The sequence below is a fragment of the Oncorhynchus nerka genome, linkage group LG10 (genome assembly GCF_034236695.1).
Source record: "Oncorhynchus nerka isolate Pitt River linkage group LG10, Oner_Uvic_2.0, whole genome shotgun sequence".
Taxonomy (NCBI): domain Eukaryota; kingdom Metazoa; phylum Chordata; class Actinopteri; order Salmoniformes; family Salmonidae; genus Oncorhynchus; species Oncorhynchus nerka.
The window spans coordinates 33256416-33280865 of record NC_088405.1 but is presented as its reverse complement, the minus strand read 5'-3'; the positions used below and the strand labels follow the sequence as shown (position 1 = coordinate 33280865).

Sequence of the window (24450 nt, the reverse complement as noted above, 5' to 3'; positions counted from 1 at the left end):
TATGACATGAAAAAAATACGCAAACATATTATTTATTACTGTACATGTGGTTTAACTTTAGAAACTTCATAATACACAATATTGGCCTTGAATTTAAACACTTCCTAATCACTGTGGAGTAGACTGCACCGTGTTTACAAGGAGCACGTCTTTAGCTCAAGCTGAGCTTCTGTGATCAGGCCGGACATCAAGGCTCAGATAACCCAGAACACATCCATCGACAATAAATCCATATTTTATCAATTCCATGCAGGACGGATGTGTCTAGCTATGATTTATGATCCAGGTGTACTTCCATTAAATGAACACATTCCGTTATGCTGATTCCAGGGGCTCATTTTAAACAGCAGAGCCAATTCCGCCTAAATCTGAGTGGCATTTCCCCTCTAAGTCTTTAGTGTTGGATCTACCACAGTGTGTAGCATTGTCTCCAAACAAGGTATTCCATCCTGGCACAGAGAGACTGCACACCGGGGGAAACAAAATGGAGGAGGGATGCCAACAGAGGTCCACCTGTGCCAGGGGCCCTCTTTCTAACAGAGCAGGCTGGACTCTGGGCACAGGAAGGGACACTGAGGTCCTTTCAGAGGATTGGAGACTCACTTCCTGCCAGAAAAATGACTTTTCTTTCCTGTTCTTTTCATATCTTTGCTAAGGTTATGGAAATCATAGAAGTTAGGCTTTTTATGTTTGCCTAAAAAAAATCATTTTTCCCACAGAAAAGCAGGATTTGTTGGACCAAGTAACAAGCCAAGTTGGGATTTTTTTACATTTCATTCACCTTAATGGAATTTAAATTGGCCTTGAAGCCTGGGGCATTTACATAATCCACTTCATATACCCTCTATGGTCACGAATATGCTCAAAGTAAATAGTATTGATTTGTTTATTTTTGGGGTTCCAACTGTATCTACCAAGTGTATCTCAGACTCTATCCTTGTCCTCTTATCACAGAATTCAGGTTTGAGACAACCAGGTGCCATAGAGGGTTAACAGAGGATTACGGGGGGTTTGGCGGAGGTCGAAGGCGGTTGGCATCCAGAGAAAGGCAGAAAGGGGCCGGAAGGGACAGAGAGAAATGTACCTTGAGGCGCTTTAGGATTAGAGGGTTTATTTGAGGCATGTTGCGCACGGTGATGGGCAACATCTGCTGAGGTCACAAAGCACAGGTGGCCAGCGGTGTAAGAAAGTCACAGGGCAACAAGTTCACCGGGAGGCCAGGGAAAAGAAACAGGGCAGAATGAGAAGGGGGGGGGGGGGGGGGGGTTGGGAAGGGAAGAAGAAGGAGAGAAATAGAAACAAAACATGAGCGTGAACAGCAAGAAAATGCAAAGGCAGGGAGAGAGGAGAGAGGAGCTGGGAGAGAAAGAGAGAGCGAGCAAAGTAACAACAGTGCAAATTAGGGGCCAGGAGTTGGTGTCAAAAGGGAGTGTTGATGTCCCTCGATGGTCAGAATGGATACTCATACCACGATATACACTACCTTACTTCAGGTCAAATACTGTACAACATGGTAATTGATCAGATAAAATGCTGCCAGTTTAAGCAATAAGCAGCCCCATTGGGTGTTTGTATAAAAGCAGCAGTTATTTAGACATCAATCTCCCAGATCAACTGTACTCCTGCCCCCTGTCCTGTTGTAGCTGAGTGGAGATCAGGCAGGATTCAGTCTTGCCACAAAGAGAGTACAGACTTACTGTGGCCAATCCTCCAACACAGGGCTGTACAATACGCCGCTTCTGTTGAGATTCACCAGCATTATCAAGTACAGCTTTAAAGAGGGCTACAATACGTATGGTCCCATTGCTTTCTCAGCAGACCCTGATCTGTACAACTTGACTACTTTTAACAGAGAGTATATATTTCCAACTTGATGGAAGGTATATTTCGGTTTAAAAAAAAAGCTATGTCCCCACCATATTATCTGAAGTTGCCAAAGCAATGTTTCCGTGTCAAAGACGTTTGAAACTAAATTTAACATAACATTGATCAAGAAAAATTATATGCTGAGGTATCAATGCGGAAATATGTACAATATGTGATTATTGATAAGTAGAGACAGGAACCATTGCAGGAGCTATCCACCGTACACACCCACATGCCGTAAGTTGCACCACCTTAAATTTCCCCAAAAAGTAGACGTAAAATGGCGTTTTGACACAAAACCATTTTCACCACATTCAGTGGCAATAGAGTAAAATACAGTATGTGCTGCATTTTCTGGCATTCAGAAATATAATGAATGAAAAGAGTTGAAAATTGAGGCCGATGTCTGTCATAATATGTCCACTCTGAATCTAGATAAACAGTGGACAGTGTGAGAACCAGGCCTGGTTTGGAGAACAGCACTACTCTACTGTAAACTGTTGACCCCACCGGTGGAGGACAGAGGCTTAGGGACGCCTGGGAGTGGAGCATTGGCTGTCTTCGCAGCACGACTGGGACACAGTTTTGGGGTCACCCGCAAACCTTAAACGTCAGAGCCTGACTGGAAATTACAGCAGCCAGGGTATTCACTGGACGATCCTGTACAAAGAGGCCCTACACCCACATGGGCCACACACCCACATATAATAACTGTTGATATCTACGTCTCACTACTAAAAACACCAACCCACCCCCCCCCAGCTCCCCCTGTAGGACAAGTGGAACCACCCGCTGGCAGGGACCTCCCATGCAGTGTGTGTGCCGGGGGCCCCCGAGACGTTTATGAAAACAATCCAATGCACGCACAGTATGGCGGGGGCACCAGCACAGGTTGAAGGTTTTAAACAACCCCAAATGCTCTGACCTTCTCCCTCTCAACTACACAATCTCTGCTATACTTGTTTATTTAGCCTAAACACATTGCAGAGTATATCAAATAAGCATTATTTCCCACATGCTTTGAGTTGTTGTCATGAGCTCTTTGATTCTTACAGTATGCTTTTTACTGGGGGAAACAAGAGACTTCACAGAAGGCATTACATAATGGGAGGTTGAATTACATTGGAAATGGACATTAGAAATGGCTATCTGAACAATCCCTGAGCACACAGGAGAGTATTTTTCTTGGCACCCCCACACATAGACCTTTATCACGTAGTGTGTGCTCCAGCAGGCTACCAGTAATTGCCTTGTTTTCACTCAAACAGCCAAGCCCCTGAGAGAAGGCCTGATTTGCATAATGGGGCTGCCTTTCTCTAACAGTATGTGCTGCATGTGCTACTCATCAGACTCATTTGTCTTGCCTCCTTTTTTTCTCCACACACTACCATTACAGTGCAGACCCCACAATTAACTTGGTTTATGTCTGTACCTGTGAAGAGAACAATGTTATTTTCTACAGAGAACACATCACAGAGACTCCGACTCAGCATACAATTACATTTTAGCACCATCCACTGCGGTGCTACGGTAACCGATCGCCGAGGGGCAATTTTCCCAGCAACAAAATGATTACAGTTTAGCATGGTCATCTAGAGTCACTCTATAAACATTCCAAGGTGTACATGAATTAATATGAGATGATTCATTTACCCTGTGACTGTAGTCTCCACATACGCCCTAGAGAGAGAGACGGATAGTGAGTTAGAGACTCATTTTGTAATAAACACTTGTATGTTGGCTTACAGTCGATTATACCACTTAACATTATGGGTGAATCCAGCTCTCACAGCTTTGGAAAATGTCACTGAAAAACTCACCTTTTCTCCTTTCTGACCAGATTCACCCTAGTAGGTAAACAGAGGTGAAGAAGGAGAGAGGAATGAGTGGAGAGAACAGATCAGTGTGAAGAGAGACAGACACATTAATCAACTGATGTCAAATAACAGAAAAGCTGTCAAAACCTGAAAGGGAGAAAAAAAACTTACTGGAACTCCTTTGGGACCACGTTGACCCTAAAAAGTCATAAACAGTACATCAATCAACAGATTAAAACCATGTTAAAACATAATGTTCTCAAACTGTCACCATTTCATAAGTGCAACCTTTCATTTCAATGTACAATGCATGTGACAAAAGAGGATAAATGGTTTTTGTTTTAAGAGGATAAATGGACACGCGGAGAATTCAACTAGATCCAACAGGCACACCAACCAAAGGGCAGCACCAACCACTTGTCATAGCCTGCTCTGCTCCGTTTGACTACACATCAAGGCCTGGGGAGAGCTGTCTAACATCTGTCAGTGGCGCAGGACTAGTTGATAAATGAACCCAGGGAAAGTGCACAGTTGGACACATCAAGCACACTCCACGACCGTGACCCTGGCGCATAGGAGTTCCATAAAGGCATTGTGGAGACTGGAAAGACATCATTTATGCATTTAACAGACTGGCCTTCGGTACCCGTTCAAATATTGTTTGACAGTTTTTGGGAGTGTGGGAGGAGAAGAAAAGTGGCTAATTAAATTAACATTAATCAACATTGAACATTATCCACCCACTTGGACCAGGACAGGCATGCCATTTGTGTTGGCCCAGGCCGGCTCCCTGCATGTGAGCTTCTGTAGGAAGGCAGCACTCCAAACACGCTCCGAGCGAAAGACAGCCGACGTGAATAACCCCTTATAAAACAAAGCCCCCTCGTGATAACTCTCCAAGTCCAACAAAGAGTAATGGCTTTCTAACAGAGACACAAAGGCCCCTAAAACCGGCAGCTGGCCTGATAAAAGCCAGACCGCTGGCCTGGAGGACCAGACGTAGAAACAGCCTTCAGGGGCACCACAACCATCGTCCAAGAAGAATATAGTCTTTAGGTGAACTGGGTTTTATCTCCATTTAAAAAGGAGATTGGAGAAAAAGGTGATCAATAAAAGTAGGATTCAACCTCCTAGAGGAGATTTGTCCAGCGGTCACAGGGCTGGAGGTGAAGGGGTACGGGACGTTCAACAGTCATTGTGTCTCATTCAGAAGCCTCACAGGATTCATGTGGGCCTATAACGATGTCAGAGTAATGGGATATATCATCTGTATCCCCTGACACCTCAGTGGAGAAATGTGTATATCTCTGAAGCCTAAATAAGTCATTTTTGAGTGATCCTTTTGGAGAGGAGATATTTATGGTTAGCCTTTTATGCAACAATTGATGCTTTCTGTGGTCTGCCTGTTTTATTTGTGGTTCTTTTATACTGTATATTTAGAGGTGCATTTAAGTGTTTCCAAAGAATTTGACTCTCGAAGAATTGGAATCACCATATGCATGAAATGCACAAGTCAACCGATTGTTTGCCTTTGCTCCTTTGTGCTTTATCTCGGTCAGTTTTACCTCTGATTGAGAACCCGAGAGTGGATTACAGCTGAAAACCCCATCTAGTTAAATACGGCCAGACATTCTCCCTGTCACTTAAAACAGGCAACCCACTGCTAGCCCATTACTCCCCCCCACAAAAAAAAATCAGGCCACAACAGTGTTTTCCCAATGGATTTAGTGGCTACACTTAGGGCACAAGGTAAACAAACTGCTATGAGGTTCACTTGGATAACAAATGGTGCTTAAGCAGAACTGACCGACGTGCACGTGTATGGTGATTACAACGCATTCAAAACGCATAAAGACAGTGTTTGAGTCCTTTGGAAGTGCAGGAGTGTATGTCTACACTACAGACTGCAAAATGCCTACAGTTTCACATGAACTGCAAAACTGTGTTGTAAAACGATGCTTACCAAGTCTCCTTTCAAGCCGTTCTGCCCCTGTGTGTGCATAGAAGAGTGAATGCATGTGGTAAAAGAATCAAATCGATTTCTACAGCTCCGACTCTTTGAATTGCTTGGGGAAACTGTTTTGAAATATAAATAACACTATTACCTCCGTCCTATAATATCAATAATGATACTAATAAGATTTTATTACAATCATGACCCTAATCATTATGAACTTAATTATCCTCATCATCATCATAAGGTGATAGATTCTAGGCTCTTAAAGTACTTCAATTACTCAATTATTCAACATTTGTCAGAAATGGGGCGAAACTCACGGGCTTGCCGTCCAACCCAATCGGACCCTAGGATCAAAAAAGAGGGGAAGACATTTCAACGCAGGTTATAAGCAGTCATAACGCACATGGCTGCACAGACCATGGCACTGACATGAACCTACTTAAGGAAGGGAAGAGAGGTATTTCCAGGTCAAGAACAAAAATGGAGAATAGAGCATGTTTTGTTTTCAAACTTGACACAAAATGTAAAACAAGCACGTTAAAACGTAGAGAGCTTGGAACTACAAGGTTCTGCATTTTTGTCAAAATAGAGTCGTTGACATAGCCTTGTCCTGTTCAATATTCTCTACCTATATAGTCCTCTAAATACCCCAATTCATGTTGATACGTTCAAAATAACACAACAGAACAATTGCTGACCCCATTCAAACCAATGAGGCTTTGGAGAAGTTTAAAGCCAATTATATCAGAACCATTTTTTTTGCAGATAGAACCTTATAGTCCTGAGCTCTCGACATAAAGAGCAAGCTTTGTTATTGGACATGGTGCTATTCCTGATTAGGAGGCATAAAGGAGACAGTAGAACGGCTGCAGATTTGAATAAAACACGACCAATAATCAAGGCACTTATGCACTTAACCAGCCAGGGAATCTCGGGTTAAGCCAAAAGTAAAATCTCAAGTAATTTGGTCAACTTCGTGTTTACGCAGAATCTGCTCACACCAGCCAGGAAACAACTTATTTCTAACGTTTTGACATTTGGGAGCTTCGACTACATAATAAAGCGCCACTTGCAAAATAGTAACCAAAACATTAAAAACACAGATTATAAAGACTTAAAGACTGGGGAAGCTGCAAAGTCTTACCGGGAAGCCTGGGAAGCCTCTAGTTCCTGGCTGTCCCTAAAGTGAATCAGAAATAGATGTTGAGTTACAGGGATTCTTTTTCTGCTGGAAGATTGAGGTGAAAATCTGGTGAATGAGGGTCAGCGTGAGAGGGTGCCATTTTTCTCTTCCATAGTAATACATTTGGGCAGAGCTGTAATTGACCTTGACAGGGCGAGTGCTACCGCAGACTACCGGGAGAGCCTGCTGTGGGAGTTGTGGAGGGGAAACCAACTGACTCTCAAAACAAAAAGGAAATAAGGAGGGAGAAACCCAACACTGAAAAGTCTTAGAATAATGGAAGAAACAAAGGATGGCGCTTTCTGATCGAATCAAGATCGACTGCGAATGAGAAAAAGCCAAATAAACTGAATGAGTAAATGTCAATAATGATTCATGAAAATGCTTTGGTTGAAGACATTCTGCACTAGGTGTGGATATGCTACCCGGCCTGTGGGACTAGAGGAAGCCATTCAATATCCCAGGAAAAAGAGAGGGGGGCAGTAAAGACAAACTGGGAGAAAATTCCAAAGAAGAGGTGAACTTTCCTAATGAAACAGGTTATATGTCTGAGACCAGACTAGTTGTTGGAGGCTATGCATGTTTTTCCTCCGAAAGGGATTGTCTGTGTTGAAAAGACAGTTAAGGACACGGCTTATGACATGCTTTGCACATGAACCTTACAGACAATCTAGAACACTGATCAAAAAAACTATTCACAATATGGGACCGTTTTCTCTCAATCTTGCTGTTGTTTTGTGCTTGTTTTGTGTTGAGCTGTATGTATGGTCAACTGACTTCATCATTGGTTTATTTTATTTATTTATTTTACCTTTATTTAACTAGGCAAGTCAGTTAAGAACAAATTCTTATTTTCAATGACGGCCTAGGAACAGTGGGTTAACTGCCTGTTCAGGGGCAGAACGACAGATTTGTACCTTGTCAGCTCGGGGGTTTGAACTTGCAACCTTCCGGTTACTAGTCCAACGCTCTAACCACTAGGCTTGGGACAAATTCAGTTATATGTGTATAAAGTGCTAAAAAGTATTTGGTCCCATATTCCTTGCACACAATGACTACATCCAACTTGTGACTCTACACATTTGTTGGATGCTGTTTGTTTTGGTTGTGTTTCAGATTATTTTGTGCCCAATAGAAATGCATGGTAAATAATGTGTTGTGTCATTTTGGAGTCACTTTTATTGTAAATAATAATATAATATGTTTCTAAACACTTCTACCTTAATGTGGATGCCACCATGACTAAGGATAGTCCTGAATGAATAATGATGAGTCAGAAAGTTAGACACACAAATATCATTCCCACCAAAAAAAGTATGTTATTGTAATGCTGAGAGGTTAGCATGTCTTTGGGGTATGATATATGTGCTTCTGTAAGTTTCTGATTCGTCATTATTCACAATTAATTCAGGACTATCCGTAATCATGGTGACATCCACAGCAAACTAAAATGGGGAGACAATGTACAAAAAGCACTGTAATTTCTAAACGGCTCACCCAATATGGTTCAAATTAAAGCTGACAGTTTGCATTTGAACCTTATCGTCATTGCATCATTCCCAATCAAAAGTGCTGGAGTACAGAGCCAAAACTAATACAAATATGTCACTGTTCCAATACTTTGTAGCTCACTGTACATTTTGTATTGTCGACATAGCTCATCCTACATATCTACTGCTGTACATACCTTTTTCTTATTTATTGTATATACTGTCTATACACACATTTATATTCCAGACATTGCTCGTGCGGGTATTTCTTAATTTTTTGTTCCTTCTTCATTTTTACTTTCTTGGGATTATTTGTGTTTCAGTATTGCACTGTTAGAATCTGAAACAACTGCATGGGTCCTTTCCCTTTGTTTCCCTGTGGTCAGGTTGCAGTAGAACAAGGTCTTGTCTAGTCATCTGTGAAATGACAGTGTGCAGGACACGGGCAGATAACAGGCGGCCTGGCTACCCATCCACATAGCTCTGGCCAACTAATGTTTCTCCTCCCCGATGAGTCTGTATTTGCGTCCCTCCCCGACGATTTCTAGAATGCGAACACATTCTGACCGTTCTGATTGGTCCCAGAAACCAATGGATTGGGCCAGAACCGGCCTACGTGACGATGTTATCAACTTTGATACTCCTATTGGTTACAGATCCAATTGCGAATGAGTTTGTTTTGTACAACGCCACTCATTTTGAAGTCACAAAAACAACTTCTAGGATGGCAGGGTGAGTCGTCATTCAAGATAAGAGGAACCACCTGGCCAACCTAAGCTGCAATTTCCACTCTTTTCTCTCCACCTCGCCACCAAATCCACTCCCTCTCCTAAGGTCAAGAGTGAGTCTCTCATATCGACCTCACCTGCTGTGGGAAATCACCTTTTAAGTACCCTTGCTTGACTGGTTCTCTGTGTCCTTCTTCACTCTCCTGCTGTGCTTTACTTCCTTTGTAGCCTGGTGTTCATTAGAAATGCCTTATTACCGGCCAGGGTAGTGGGCACACAGGTATGTAGCTAATTGTCAATTGGGAAAACAGATGTCTGGTCCTCCTGAGTAGCCAGTTTATTGGCTCCACAACAAGGTACTGTAACCCCGCAGTCCAAAAACCAGGACGGAACAAGAAAACCTAAATAAAACATGTCCAATTCTTCACAGCATAATCAAAAAGGAAATTGCAAAAGTGAGGTCCAACACAGTAAGCCTTTTGTCTGTCTACTGATAAAAAAAAGAAGAGAAATGGAGAAGAAAGGAGTTGAATCAGGATAAAGTCTTATTTTATCTCACGAACATCAATTATTTAATACAATAGGGACCATTGGGTTCTGGTGTCTGGAATACTTTATTAAGAGGTATAGGAATGTTTTCACTTCTCATGCTGAGGAAACACGGAATGATCCAGATTACAGCCAAATCGAAGCTCTGGTTTCCTCAGAAAATGCCAAAGTACTCTCAAACAACCTGTAAATATCAGTCTTCAATCTCCATTAGCACGGTGGTGGACAAGCTCAAGAACTTGTTCTGGAAAGTCCTGACAGGCAAACGTAGAATCTCTGGTATTTGTGCTACAGTATGTGGTCATGGGTATGGGGTTCACAATATATACTCTTCATGTTGACAAATTCATGACATTACTATCATGCCAGGCTTATTCAGAGTGAAAGGTCATGAGTCACTGAACTGAAGACTTAAAGCGGAAGTGAACAGTACAGGTCATGCACAGTATTATTAGTTGTAGGAAGAAGTGATGACACTTACAGGAGATCCTCGTGGCCCAATGATGGACAGGCCTGGCTCCCCTGGCGCTCCCTATGGACAGACAGACAGACAGACAGACATTGAGAAGACGCACCAACAGTGGAACAAAATAATACCTCTCTCAAAGTGTTAGTCAGCTCACCAGATGTTCTCCTTAGTAATTCTGTATAATATGTACAACACTCAAATGAATACAATGGTAAATTAGGAAAATTATTTTTTAAATACCATCTGTAACACATATAGCAAGTCTGGTTCCTACACACACTTAATCTTTCCCACATTTTAAGGAAACAAGCCTAAGAGCAAAAGTGTTCTTATTTCTATACATTTCCAGCAAAGTCAAAAGTTCTCATTTCAGAGCCATACTTTAAACCTTGACAGCAGTGCTCAGAAGGTCAGCAGCACTGCTGTAAAAACAGGGGGAAACCCTCTGGGCTCCTTTGGCACAAAGTGGGTGATTTGCACAGTGTCAGCCCCATCCATACCTACGGACCCTTCCAGCAAAATCTCAGAACCCATTGGGGCCAGACAGGGCCTGCTCGGGTTTCCAGCACTTTCCCTAATTAGCATTCTCCCCAGAAACCTTATCACTGGGACATCTTTGATATCCCAACCAACCATCATAAAACGCAGGTGATTTTAACGTTCCTCAACAAATGCCTACTGGGGAGGGGAGGGGAGGGGAGGAATTTGTTTTCACACTCAGGTTAGGTGGGTTTGTCACCTCGCAGTGGTACTGGAGAAGATGGACTGATGGTGCCTGTGCCTCACAGTGGCCAAAAGGCAAACCATTAAGAAAAATGGTTTGCTCCAGTGCAGAGGTCTACAGTTACTCCCATCGTACAGAGATTCACCAAACTGGACAAATGAAGATCTACATACAGTGCATTCGGAAAGTATTTAGAACCCTTGAAATTTTCCACATTTTGTTACATTACAGCATTATTATTTATGAAATACACTGCTCAAAAAAATAAAGGGAACACTTATACAACACAATGTAACTCCAAGTCAATCACACTTATGTGAAATCAAACTGTCCACTTAGCAAGCAACACTGATTGACAATAAATTTCACATGCTGTTGTGCAAATGAAATAGACAACAGGTGGAAATGATAGGCAATTAGCAAGACACCCCCAATAAAGGAGTGGTTCTGCAGGTGGTGACCACAGACCACTTCTCAGTTCCTATGCTTCCTGGCTCATGTTTTGGTCACTTTTGAATGCTGGCAGTGCTTTCACTCTAGTGGTAGCATGAGACGGAGTCTACAACCCACACAAGTGGCTCAGGTAGTGTAGCTCATCCAGGATGGCACATCAATGCGAGCTGTGGCAAGAAGGTTTGCTGTGTCTATCAGCGTAGTGTCCAGAGCATGAAGGCGCTACCAGGAGACAGGCCAGTACATCAGGAGACGTGGAGGAGGCCGTAGAAGGGCAACAACCCAGCAGCAGGACCGCTACCTCCGCCTTTGTGCAAGGACGAGCACTGTCAGAGCCCTGCAAAATGACCTCCAGCAGGCCACAAATGTGCATGTGTCTGCTCAAACGGTCAGAAACAGACTCCATGAGGGTGGTATGAGGGCCCGACGTCCACAGGTGGGGGTTGTGCTTACAGCCCAACACCGTGCAGGACGTTTGGCATTTGCCAGAGAACACCAAGATTGGCAAATTCGCCACTGGCGCCCTGTGCTCTTCACAGATGAAAGCAGCTTCACACTGAGCACATGTGACAGACGTGACAGAGTCTGGAGACGCCAGTGGAGAACGTTCTGCTGTCTGCAACATCCTCCAGCATGACCGGTTTGGCAGTGGGTCAGTCATGGTGTGGGGTGGCATTTCTTTGGGGGGCCGCACAGCCCTCCATGTGCTCGCCAGAGGTAGCCTGACTGCCATTAGGTACCGAGATGAGATTCTCAGACCCCTTGTGAGACCATATGCTGGTGCGGTTGTATTCTGGGTTCCTCCTAATGCAAGACAATGCTAGACCTCATGTGGCTGGAGTGTGTCAGCAGTTCCTGCAAGAGGAAGTCATTGATGCTATGGACTGGCCCGCCCGTACCCCAGACCTGAATCCAATTGAGCACATCTGGGACATCATGTCTCGCTCCATCCACCAACATCACGTTGCACCACAGACTGTCCAGGAGTTGGCGGATGCTTTAGTCCAGGTCTGGGAGGAGATCCCTCAGGAGACCATCCGCCACCTCATCAGGAGCATGCCCAGGCATTGTGGGGAGGTCATACATACTCTTATTAGAACTTGTCTCCTGGACAAAATGAGCAATCGGGGGGGAGAAGGGCCTTGGTCAAGGAGGTGAGCTTCAGTTTTCCTCTGTGGAGAAGAGGGAACCTTCCAGAACGACAACCATCTCTGCAGCACTCCACCAATCAGGCCTTTATGGTAGAGTGGCCAGATGGATGCCACTCCTCAGTAAAAGACACATGACATCCCACTTGGAGTTTGCCAAAAGGCACTTAAAAGGACTCTCAGATCATGAGAAGAAAAGATTCTCTGGTCTGATGAAACCAGGATTGAACTCTTTGGCCTGAATGCCAAGCATCACGTCTAGAGGAAACCTGGCACTATCCCTACGGTGAAGCATGGTGGTGGCAGCATCATGCTGTGGGGAGGTTTTTCAGCTGCAGGGACTGGGAGACTAGTCAAGATCGAGGGAAAGATGAACGGAGCAACGTACAGAGAGATCATTGATGAAAATCAGCTCCAGAGCGCTCAGGACCTCAGACTGGGGGCAAAGGTTCACCTTCCAACAGGACAACGACCCTAAGCACACAGCCAAGACAACGCAGGAGTGGCTTCAGGACAAGTCTCAATGTCCTTGTGGCCCAGCCAGAGCCTGGACTTGAACCGGATCAAACATCTCTGGAGAGACCTGAAAATAGCTGTGCAGCGACGCTCCAAATCCAACCTGACAGAGCTTGAGAGGATTTACAGAGAATGGGAGAAACTCCCCAAATTCAGGTGTGCCAAGCTTATAGCGTCATAGCCAAGAACACTCGAGGGTGTAATCGCTGCCAAAGGTGCTTCAACAAAGTACTGAGTAAAGGGTCTGAATACTTATGTGAAAGGGATATTTCAGTTGTTTATTTTTCCAAATTTGCTAACATTTCTAAACACCTGCTTTTGCTTTGTCATTATGGGGTATTGTGTGTTGATTGATGAGGGGAAAACACATGTAATCCTTTTTAGAATAAGGCTGTAACGTAACAAAATGTATGACCTTCTATAGCGGTCAGATTACTGGTGTTGGAAAGGGTCAAACTCAAGAGCCCCAAAATCACGACTAAGACCAGAAACCACCCCAAAAAATACATACATTTACAGCCAAGGCCTATGAAACACCAAGGACAGAGACTGCCTTTGAGATTTAATTTCCTCCCATATGAAATTCTCCCATACCCATAAAGTCAGCCGTAAGTGGCCAAGTGGTTCTCTCTCTACTTAACCAATTCACCATTGTTTTCCTTTTCTCTGGTATATCTGCCAGTCACTTGCCTCATACATTACGACCCACCACCAAACCCACAGAACTCGTTTGTTTTAAAGTTTTAAGAGAAGAATATAAAATCTGCCCAGCCGGAGCTGGACTTTGCCAGTTCCCCTTGTGTTGGCTCTGTCTGTTCTGGAGAGGATGTTTTCATATTTAATGAAGATCTTCATCCAAGCCTCCCTGTCTAACCCCTGTGTTTCCTCATCCTCTCTCCTGGCACCCAGAGCTAACCACACACAGAGGGAAATGGGCCACAATATTACACTCCTAAAACAATCGGTGCAGAGAAATATGAGGAAAGCCATTGGATTGTTTTGGACCCAGATCTGTTGAGACCTCCCAAAGCCAGTGCCGTTGTCTGGTTCTCCGTTTAACGTCTTGGTGGTCACATTAGTCTACCCATAACTCCTGAGGCTCTCCGCCGGCAGGCAGACTGGCTGAGCCATATTGGAGTTGTTTGGCTAGCTTGCTACTCTCTACAGCACGACAGTTAAGAATGCAACGCATGTTTCTCCTCTAGTCACACATTCAGCTCTGCACATCACAAATCACCTCAGGTTTGATGAAAGTGAATCCACAAGTGGTTGCTTTGTGGATAAATCTGATCTCTTTTGCAAATGTGGCCATTTAGTGGACTGGAAACGTCTGCATGGTCAGATTACTATTGGCCATTCGAGGGAGTGAACACATATTGAGATCTTGGAGATTGAAATAAGATCACATGGTGATGCAATGCACCACCACCAACGCAGATTTGTCATCATTGTATATAATTCCAAGTCGTAGGGTTCTGAAACCTATAGTGGAATCTGCTGACACCATGATCTCCATAAAAGTCATAAAAGTTCTAGAGGGAGCCTTAAGTTAGAACTCCGAGACTCTTATGTGACAATTCTTTGCTATTCTGTTTCATTGAAAGAAAAAAGCACAGGTAATCCAACCAGGGTGGGAAATGCTTTTCAGAATGTGACCCTAACACCCTTTAAAAATACAGACCTAGGGCCCTTGAAATAAATCAACTATAACCTCCATACACTACTGTACAGTGAACAAGTGTGTGCTTTTAACCACCGCCAGCACCACCACCCACTAAGTCTGCTGAAGCCTCTCTCCCCGCCTTGTCTCCTGCAGGCTTTGGAGGGTGGCTGTTCCTACTGACGTCCCTATAGACTTACCTTCTCCCCTGCGTATCCTTTTAACCCCTGGTCAGTCACAGCCGACACAGTCGCATGCAAAGTGTGAAGGAGGAGAGAGACACAGAGAGAGAGGAACCGGGGTTAGACAGGCACAGAGAGACACAGGGCATGCATCAGCCTCAGAAGTGGTCACAGGGAGAGGAAGGGAAGGGAATGGGGGGTGGGGAGAGGAGGCTGGGCTTGACTGAAGTCTAGGGCCACGGGGAGCTGTCTGGTGTCGAGACGTACATTCTCACAGAAGTAGTAGTGAGTGAAGGGAGGGGAGAGGCAGTGAGCCTGGGAGCGAGGGACAGGCCAGAAAAAAGGACTTCCTTTGAGGCGCTTGAGGACCACAAAGTAGTTTAACTCCTCTACACTGTGTGAAATATTGCGTACTCTGCATGGGCCTCACAGTTGGAGCGACACTGTAGAACGCCCCAGGTTGGGGAAGGAGGGAGTGTTTTTAAAGCCAGAATTTCAAGCCCACAAACCGGAGTCGGATTTGTGAAAATTCACTTCCAGTACGATGACTGAGCAAAACAGAGAGAACCGAGGTGCTGGTATCTATCTAAATGTTGCGGTGGTAAAATTGCCTTGAAATATGGCCATATCCAAAATACACACATCTAAATAAATGAGAAAACTAAAAGTGTGCGTGCAACATGTCAGCGCAACCTGTTTTCCTCATCTTTAAAATAAAGAATGTGTGCATGTAATGTCTCCAGGCAATTCCAAATCGGGTAAACAAGTAGCATTTGATTTGAACATTTCCCTAAAGGCATTCAGAAAACTACAAAATACACATGGAATCACAAAAACATGTGAATATATTCAGTATCAAGGCAAAAAAGAAACAGAATTGAAATATGGGGAAGTTGTGTTTCTAAAATATATATATTTTTAAAATGTCTGATAAACAATTGGCCTAAAACAAAATCATTGTGTTCTAATAAATTAATGAATAAATTGAAAGCTACAAGTGTGAAAGAGGGTGGGAGGGGAGGGGCGAGTAATGGAATAGTGGATGATGTTTTACAAAAAAACGGAGCATTTTCCGATCGGTGCCTTTTTGATATTTCTAAGACTTTTCAGTGATTTGGCATGTTTGTATGTAACTACTGTAACAAAATCAGCTCCATTAACACGATACAATGTTTGTTAAATGGCTTTATAAGCAGTCATAGGCATTTATGACACAACGCTTTAAAAGCAGGTCACTTCCACACACACTACAAGTGCAAATATTAGGTTATATGAGCAACTTATAAATGCCATTACTGTATATAAGAGCCTTGTTTGTGAAGTTAAATTGTCAGCATCATGCAAACATGCCAAGTTACAGTACAACTATTGTACATACAGTGCATTTGGAAAGTATTCTGACCCCTCCCCCTTTTACATATTTTGTTACCTTTAAGCCTTATCCTAAAATGGATTAAACACAAAGTAATCCTCCACAATATACACACAATACACCATAATGACAAAGCAAAAACAGGTTTCAGACATTTTTGGCATATTTATATATATTTTTAAACAAAAATACCTTATTTACATATGTATTCAAACCCTTTGCTATGAGACCCGAAATTGAGCTTGAGCTCAAACCCTTTGCTATGAGACCCAAATTGTGCTCCGAGACAGGAATGTGTCTAGGGAACGATCTGGGGAAGGGTACCAAAAAAGTTCTGCAGCATTTAAGGTCCCCAAGAACACAGTGGCCTCCATCATTCTTAAATGGAATAAGTTTGAAACCACCAACACTCTTCCTAGAGCTGGCCACCTGGCCAAACTGAGCAATCGGGGGAGAAGGGCCTTGGTCAGGGAGGTGAACAACAACTTAATGGTCACTCTGACAGAGCTCCAAAGGTCCTCTGAGGAGATGGGAGGACAACCATTTCTACAGCACTCCACCAATCAGGCCTTTATGGTAGAGTGGTCAGGCGGATGCCACTCCTCAGTAAAAGACACACGACATCCCACTTGGAGTTTGCCAAAAGGCACTTAAAGGACTCTCAGATCATGAGAAAAAAAGATTCTCTGGTCTGATGAAACCAAGATTGAACTCTTTGGCCTGAATGCCAAGTGTCATGTCTGGAGGAAACCTGGCACTATCCCTATGGTGAAGCATGGTGGTGGCAGCATCATGCTGTGGGGATGTTTTTCAGCTGCAGGGACTGGGAGACTAGTCAGGATCGAGGCAAAGATGAATGGAGCAAAGTACAGAGAGATCCTTGAATCAAAACCTGTTCCAGAGTGCTCAGGACCTCAGACTGGGGCAAAAGCCAGAGCCCGGACTTGAACCTGATCAAACATCTCTGGAGAGACCTGAAAATAGCTTTGCAGCGACGCTCCAAATCCAACCTAACCTGAGAGGATCTGCAGAGAAGAATGGGAGAAACTCCCCAAATACAGGTGCCAAGCTTGTAGCGTCATACCCAAGAACACTCAAGGCCGTAATCGCTGCCAAAGGTGCTTCAACAAAGTACTGAGTAAAGGGTCTAAATACTTATGTAAATGTGATATTTCAGTTTTGCAAAAAATTCAAAAAAACTGTTTTTGCTTTGTCATTATGGGGTATTGTGTGTAGATTGATGAGGGTAAAAAGATATTTAATCAATTTTAGAATAAGGCTGTAACGTAAAAACGTATGGAAAAGTCAAGGGGTCTGAATACTTTCTGAATGCATTGCATCTTTGCATTGCAAACTATACCAAACCCATTCCTCATATATCAGTTTTTTATCATTTATGAAGGGGCACCAAGGGTTGCATTCTGCAATGGGCCGTACTAAACTTCACAAAAATCCCATATGCATTATTAAACAATATATTAATTAACAAAGAATGTCAGGAAAAAAAATCTGAAAAATCTTTATCTGGTCATAACCTAAACATTGGTGCCATTTCTCCTCCATCTTTTCTTTAAAATGTTGAAGACATGCTACTCAAGTGATTACTCAAGTGTCCTCTATTTGGTCAAAGTCCCTTTGTTTCTACACACTACTCGGTTGCACATTCTCATGTCACTCACCAATCTTCCAGGAATTCCCATTGTTCCTTTGTCACCCTAATAAGCAACGCAAAGTCAAGAAGAAAGGGGTAAACAAATTATGAGATGCTCCAGCACTACTACAATCATAGCCAACAGCTTAACTTATAGTGAGCTTTCATTCTGTCATGCCATCAAAATGTAATATTATGCTGTTTCAGCAAACACAGATTACAGTATGTATTTGTGTCTAAATTGATGGCAGACGGTCGGGCTCTGTACGTCAAGTCTGATAAAGTCAAGCCACTGTGTAGCTTTGGAACTATGGAACTATTCCTAAACATTATGGTAGGATGAGCAATTTTGATGCAGCCATGCCCAGAACTGTAGGTTCCCTTAAGGCCCATGGCTAGCTACAGTATGCCAGGCCTTGAAAGAAGTCAGTGCAGCAGAGAACTAATGGTGGTCAGAGAACAAGCCTCATCAGGGATTATTTGAAACAAATCAAAAAGGTAAACATTATGTCATAACTACCTAATATACTGTATTAGTTTCACTAAATACTTACACATCAGATACTTGTCAGAGATTCAATTTGCCAGGAGGCCACAACTAACAGTGACATTCCCTATGTGACAGCTATGGAACTCTCTAGTTCCTCATGTATAACTAAATAAATTGCTGGAACATAATTGCCCCGTTTTCTTATTTCGCCCATAGAGGGTTACAAGACATCTGGGTGGAAGTCATAAATACTGTATCATGTCCAATTTGGGACACATAGGGTTTAACAGCCATTTGTTTTGTTTGCAACACTGTAAACATCACCAGTGGACGTGACAGTCCACAATGACCTTCCTCCCCCAGGTCATGCCCTTGTCCATCTGCCATTGCATAACCTTTGTTCACACTCTTCTAAATGACCGTAAACTCTGGACGCGCTGAAATGATTTATTATGCAAAAGGTGTTCATTCCTAAAGCCTCTTAGTAGGAGCAACTCGCCCTCTCACTCCCATGACAGGCATCCTGGAGTAGGCTGGCGATGACAGCTTTTTGACGACTCACTCCGATGACGTGTTACGGAAACAAGTTCCAGGTTGGGGCCAGCCCCATAAGTCATCACAAGGCACAGCAACATGTGCTGGATACCTGAATCTGTGAGGGGTGTTGAGTGGAGAGGCCTGGGTTGAACTTCCACTCTCTGCACCCCCCCCAATATAGTATGGACCTAATTAATAACCTAACATGGGTGTTCATCAATATCAAGCTGACTATCTGTCAGTGCATCTGAATATCAAGCTGACTATCTTTCAGTGTATCTGAATATCAAGCTGACTATCTTTCAGTGTATCTGAATATCAAGCTGACTATCTTTCAGTGCATCTGAATATCAAGCTGACTATCTTTCAGTGTATCTGAATATCAAGCTGACTATCTTTCAGTGCATCTGAATATCAAGCTGACTATCTTCCACTCCTTAAAAAGGTGATGGCTATTTTGAGGAAATAAAGAGAGTTGCCTAATTACACAAAAACAAACAGCTACAGCTCGCTGTGATTTAAAAACAAGGATCTCCATATGGGAGCATTGCTATCAGGTCTCTGGAGATATGCTGGTTTAAGGCAGTGCTCTATATGCCCTGTCCAAGGTCCTGATTCAAGACAAGGCCGTGCAATATCATAACTGCTCAAAATTCCCCCAGATTCACTATAATGCCTTTATAAGGAGCAGAACGAGCAAAAGTGAGACAAACCATTTCCTATGGTCACTTAACGGTGCTTTCCCTCAAACTGTTGATTTCCGAGCATCAGATGAACAGCCGGCTCTCTAACCTCTATCGCGCACAGGGCCAAGTCTGTTATTGTGCTAGGCAGCATTCCGAGAAATCTCAGACAGAAATCTGAACGCTCCCCACTCTATTACTCAATGTGTGTTCCTTCTATTGTTGAAGTCTTTTGCCCTAAAAAAAAAAGATAAGAGTTGGAGCGACCACTTTCTCTCCACACACCACCCCCTGTTCCCTATCTCTCTCTCCCTCTGCAGCGCCTGTCACTTCCAGTTTGGGAGATAGAGTTGCTGGGGCTGCGGCAGTCTCAAATTCAGTGGTCTCTGACCACACTGCTGACCCCCCCTCCAAACACACTCATACACACACCTCCCCCTACACCCACCCACACAGTACAGTCAGGATTCAGGACAGGAGGATTTACACAGGGCCTCAGTGGTGCAGTGTGGAGGCCTCTCAGGTGTATTAAAGGAAAAGTCCACCCAAAAACGATCTTTTGGTATTTGTTTCATTAGTCCATTGTTGACATAGTCCCAAAATCTTTTGCTTGTTTGCAATCAAGTTTTCAAGATACAGTTTGTAACTTTCAAAATACAGAAATCATCCCCGTATGATGTATTCTGCATCATATGACGCAAAACGCAGCAGCAGATGATGCAAAATGCACCATACGGGGATGATTTCTGTATTTTGAAAGTCATATAACTTGAAAACTTGATTGCTGACAAGCAAAACATTTTGGGACTATGTCAACAATGGACTAATGAAACAAATACCAAAATATAGTTTTTGGGTGGACTTTTCCTTTAGCAGGAGTAATGAGACTCAGCTGGACTATAGCCTAGGGACCAGCACACTCTCACTCTCCAGACTGACCGCAGTCATAGCGGCTCCCCTCGCCACCGCTAGCACGGCTTCTGCTTCAACACGCACACAACTCAGACCCCTGCATTACTTTAGATGAGGCGTGACTGAAGGAGGATGTATAGGGTTTCAAAAGTGTTATGAGAGTAAACGCGCATCTTAATGTGATAATTACGTGACGATATTGTGAAATGTGCTAATAGATCAGGCTCGAAGTAGAAGAAGAAAAAGGTGTAGTGTCATTGTGACAGGACTGTACGGAGCTCACGTCCTTTGATTAATCACAAAAGGAAAAAGCGCTTAGAGTTCATACATCACACAAGGTGGTTTTGCGCTTTTGTTCAAAGCTCAAATCTCTATACATACAACACTCTATGGAAAAAGGGGAGAAATGACTGATTCGAATGCAGACAAGTTCCCTCTCCAAAACCACATCCTTCCCAAGAAGAGGAGAGAGCACTTCTGATATAATTACCAGTTCTTTGACAGCATCATCAATCAAAAAAAACTGGAAGGGATCACATCTGAACTTTGACAAAACCTGTCAGCTAATCTCCCTTGAAAAGCTCGCCCTGTGAGCCGTCTATTCAACTTCAGACTGTTTTATGGGCCTGTTTCACCAGTGAGCCCGAAAGGACTGAGGAGGGTTCACAGGTTTGAGCTGGTAGCTGGGTCAAAGGTCAGATCTAAGATGGCCTCCTGTTGCCATTCTATGATGGAGACCATGTGGATTTGGCTGGTTGGGAGTTAGTCATGTTAGAGCTGGGTAACCAGGAAACTGACAGGGACACAGTAAGCAAAGAGCTAGGCAAAAGAGGGTCTGAGGTGATACCAAAACTACAGTACTTATGTCTGGGATGCTCTGTGGAAGTCTCTAATTCTTATACAATTGGGTTTCTAATGGGCTGTTCATGAAAAGGGGCATAACCTTTTCAATGCAAATTATATGTCCGATCTTTAAATGTAGTAAAAGTAAAGACAACTGCAAATCTTATTGAATGCATTGTATGTCTACAAAGGTATTCAAACTCACACAAAGGAGTGTATAATGCACTCAGTCCCTCTGTTGAGCAGATATCTCCGAGGTATCTTAGCTGAGAAGTTGTCGATCCCAGTACAGATTCATTCATTTGAAGTCATCAAACTCCTGGGTTGATTGTCCTCTATGTGTGTGTTTCCAATGAACATTCATTGAATTGGGATATTACCCTGGGACAAAAACAACTTCTCAGTAGAGCGATCAGAGAGATCTCAAAACACACAGACAGAACGAAAGACAGACAGTTAAAAGACAGTTACCGGAAAGCCTGATCGTCCGGGTGGACCCTGAAAAGGGGTGAGAGAAATGGATACAAAATAGAAAGTGAACTTGACATTATTACAGAAAAAGTTCACATCACACTGATCCAGGCCAGAATAAAATGGTCAAAAAAGACAATTGTTTTTGGATAGTTTTCTACAGTATTATGTCATTATTTAACTTTCTCATTGCAGAGTATTTGATCATTTAAAAAAATGTGTTTCTCAGTGCTCATTGTATTTTGGCAGGGTCAGTTATAACAAGCAGCCATAAAAGAAAAGAAAACACACCATTCCACAACAAATCAAACAATACATCATTTCATTTCATTTGATAGACCTAATTGATTTGAACCTGTTTAACTCTGAGCAGTTGTTTTGTTCAAAGCTACGTCCTTTTCGAACAGTAATTGGGGACATATTTTTATGTCAACCCTAGATTTGTAAATCTCTTATGCCCCAACATTTAACAATTGAGACTGCTATATCTCAGGCTCTGTATGAGTCACATTGTGTCGGACACCGTTATCAGAATCCCACATTTCTTTCCAACAGTACTAAGCATGTGTTTGTAGGACTTTTTTTGAACCTAATTGTACTTTATGAGGGTAGTATACAATATTATGCATCATTTAAAAAATGCCACCAGAGGGCGTCAGAGTTGAACAGGTTAAAGAGCTGATAACATGCTTATTTAAGTTGAGGATGAATCATAAACCATAGCAGTTGAAGTTTAAGGTATTCACTATCTATAATATACTGTAGATTCTCATTAACATTAAAGAACATACCATAAATTCAATGCATTTCAATCAGCATGTAAAAGCATGCAAAGACAGGTCTTGTAAGAAGGCATGCCATGGATTCATCTATGCAAGTTCTTTATTCATCTGGTGGCTAAGTTGAATGGAAAACAAATGTTCCCCTTAGGCTTAGCGTCTTGAACAACCAACAAAGACATAAGGATGTCCGATACGGTGTTCAATATTGCCAAAGGAACATTTCCTCCAATATTGTGTGTTTTGTTTTCAGTGAGCTACGGAAACATAAATCAAGAGCCCTTATGTCTGTGTTGTTTCAGCAAAGGACACAGAACTAATTACTGGTCGGACGGAACAGGAACCCTTGACATTTCCCAAAGCCACTGGCCATTGTTTGTCCACAGAGGAGTATGTTATCTCTATGGAGGAGTTCTTGGGCTTACAGACTGACATTTTGACTCTATTCTTCCCTGAAAAGCCAACAAGAGTCATGATTGTGTCTGCTTCCTATACTGAGTGTGTGGGCCACTATTGGCCAACAGTTCCAGACAGGAAGTCATTCATCTTGTATCAACAATCCATTCGAAAATCCTAAAGGGAAGATATGCTACCACACTCCCCACCTCCTCTCAGAATGTTATTTCATCTTCTTTAGTTGAGCAACATTTTATTGATCTGGGGAGTGAATCAAGTGGCTGCTGTTAGAACGCCTAATGATTGGTGCTTCTGTGGAGCACCTTGCATGGTCCTGGAGGTCTGGGGCAGAGCTGAGGTGAGGTGCAGGGCCAAGTACTGAGTGAGAACACGCTGCACATGGGTGTCTGTCTGGTTGCCTGCTACAGGGCCTCTAGGGGCCGTCTGCAGGGGTCAGGGGTGCCCTACCTCCGGAAGAAACCCCTCATTGGAATTAAGCAGTAACCTGGCACATGTGGCTCCCATTTGGGCCGGGTGCTAGTGGACGAATGAGAGGGCCTCCGCTAGGGGCTTCCGTGAACCCTGGGGCCTTTCTGTAACCTTAGTGGTGAGGGTTGAGGTGTGGGAGAGAGGTTTGGACTTCATTACTTCCCTCAGACACTGGCAGCAGCAGGATTTACTGTCGATCTGAAGCTGATTGTTATCTAACCATAAGGCTGCCAGAAAAGGCAAAAAAACAGGTCTGAAAAAACAGGCCTGTTAGCAATTAAATTTGAACAATATGTTATTCTCAGACAAATGTACACTTTATAGTGGTCAACTGTGTGTGTTGAGCAATGCTGAACCTGAATCTGAGCTTGAGAACGGTGGAGCTTGATGGAGAGCGTTTAAGCTGTTTAGTTTCATTTAAGTCTAAAGGTGTTTCCCATCAACTCTGATTGTTTTAGAGTGTTTTAAACACACACGGCCACAGGGAGGGCAGGAGGCCAAGCCCCTGTGATGTGACCTATGAAAAATTATAGACTATTATGTTTTTAAAAGGACCAAAGCCCTCGGTTTCGGGGAACAGGGAAGCACCAATTTCATGTCGTTGTACAGTTGCAATCACATGGGTAATTGTGTTAGCATAACATCCCAATTTAAATAGAGGCAGAGATTATTTATACAAATCGTCTGTCCTCAACTCCTCACTCAAAAGAGCTAAGGCAATTAATCAAACACAGAGGACATTTCTTAAAATACCCTTTTTATATCTAAGTAGTGATATAAAACTTAACTTGATAAAAAATTCACAGTGCTATTCCTTATGTGAAAGTTCCGGGAGACCTGCGCAATTCTGGATCTTGTGTATAGCGACACTATCTATACAAAAGTATGTGGACACCCCTTCAAATGAGTGGATTCGGCTAATTTGTAGCTAATTCGTAGCACCCATAGCTGACAAGTGTATAAAATCAAGCACACAGCCATGCAATATCCATAAACAAACATTGGCAGTAGAATGGCCTTACTGATTAGGTCAGTTACTTTCAATGTGGCGCCGTCATAGGATGCCACCTTTCCAACAAGTC

At 43.1% G+C, this 24450-nt stretch overlaps 1 protein-coding gene across 1 annotated transcript in view; it reads right to left on the bottom strand.

Annotated features, from left to right (window-relative positions):
* LOC115135177 (collagen alpha-1(XIII) chain-like) overlaps positions 1-21727 on the bottom strand; it is a 52381-nt gene extending 30654 nt beyond the window's left edge. Inside the window, exons 1-11 of the mRNA XM_029669573.2 lie at positions 21705-21727; positions 17797-17832; positions 14764-14790; positions 10075-10125; positions 6788-6823; positions 5961-5987; positions 5647-5673; positions 3855-3881; positions 3687-3713; positions 3520-3546; positions 1698-1739 (exon numbers count right to left, since the gene is read on the bottom strand). Of these exons, the coding sequence (XP_029525433.2) occupies positions 1698-1739; positions 3520-3546; positions 3687-3713; positions 3855-3881; positions 5647-5673; positions 5961-5987; positions 6788-6823; positions 10075-10125; positions 14764-14790; positions 17797-17817 (312 nt within the window). The 5' untranslated portion in view covers positions 17818-17832; positions 21705-21727. The remainder of the gene's footprint in view (positions 1-1697; positions 1740-3519; positions 3547-3686; positions 3714-3854; positions 3882-5646; positions 5674-5960; positions 5988-6787; positions 6824-10074; positions 10126-14763; positions 14791-17796; positions 17833-21704) is intronic.
* Positions 21728-24450: the final 2723 nt, after the last annotated feature.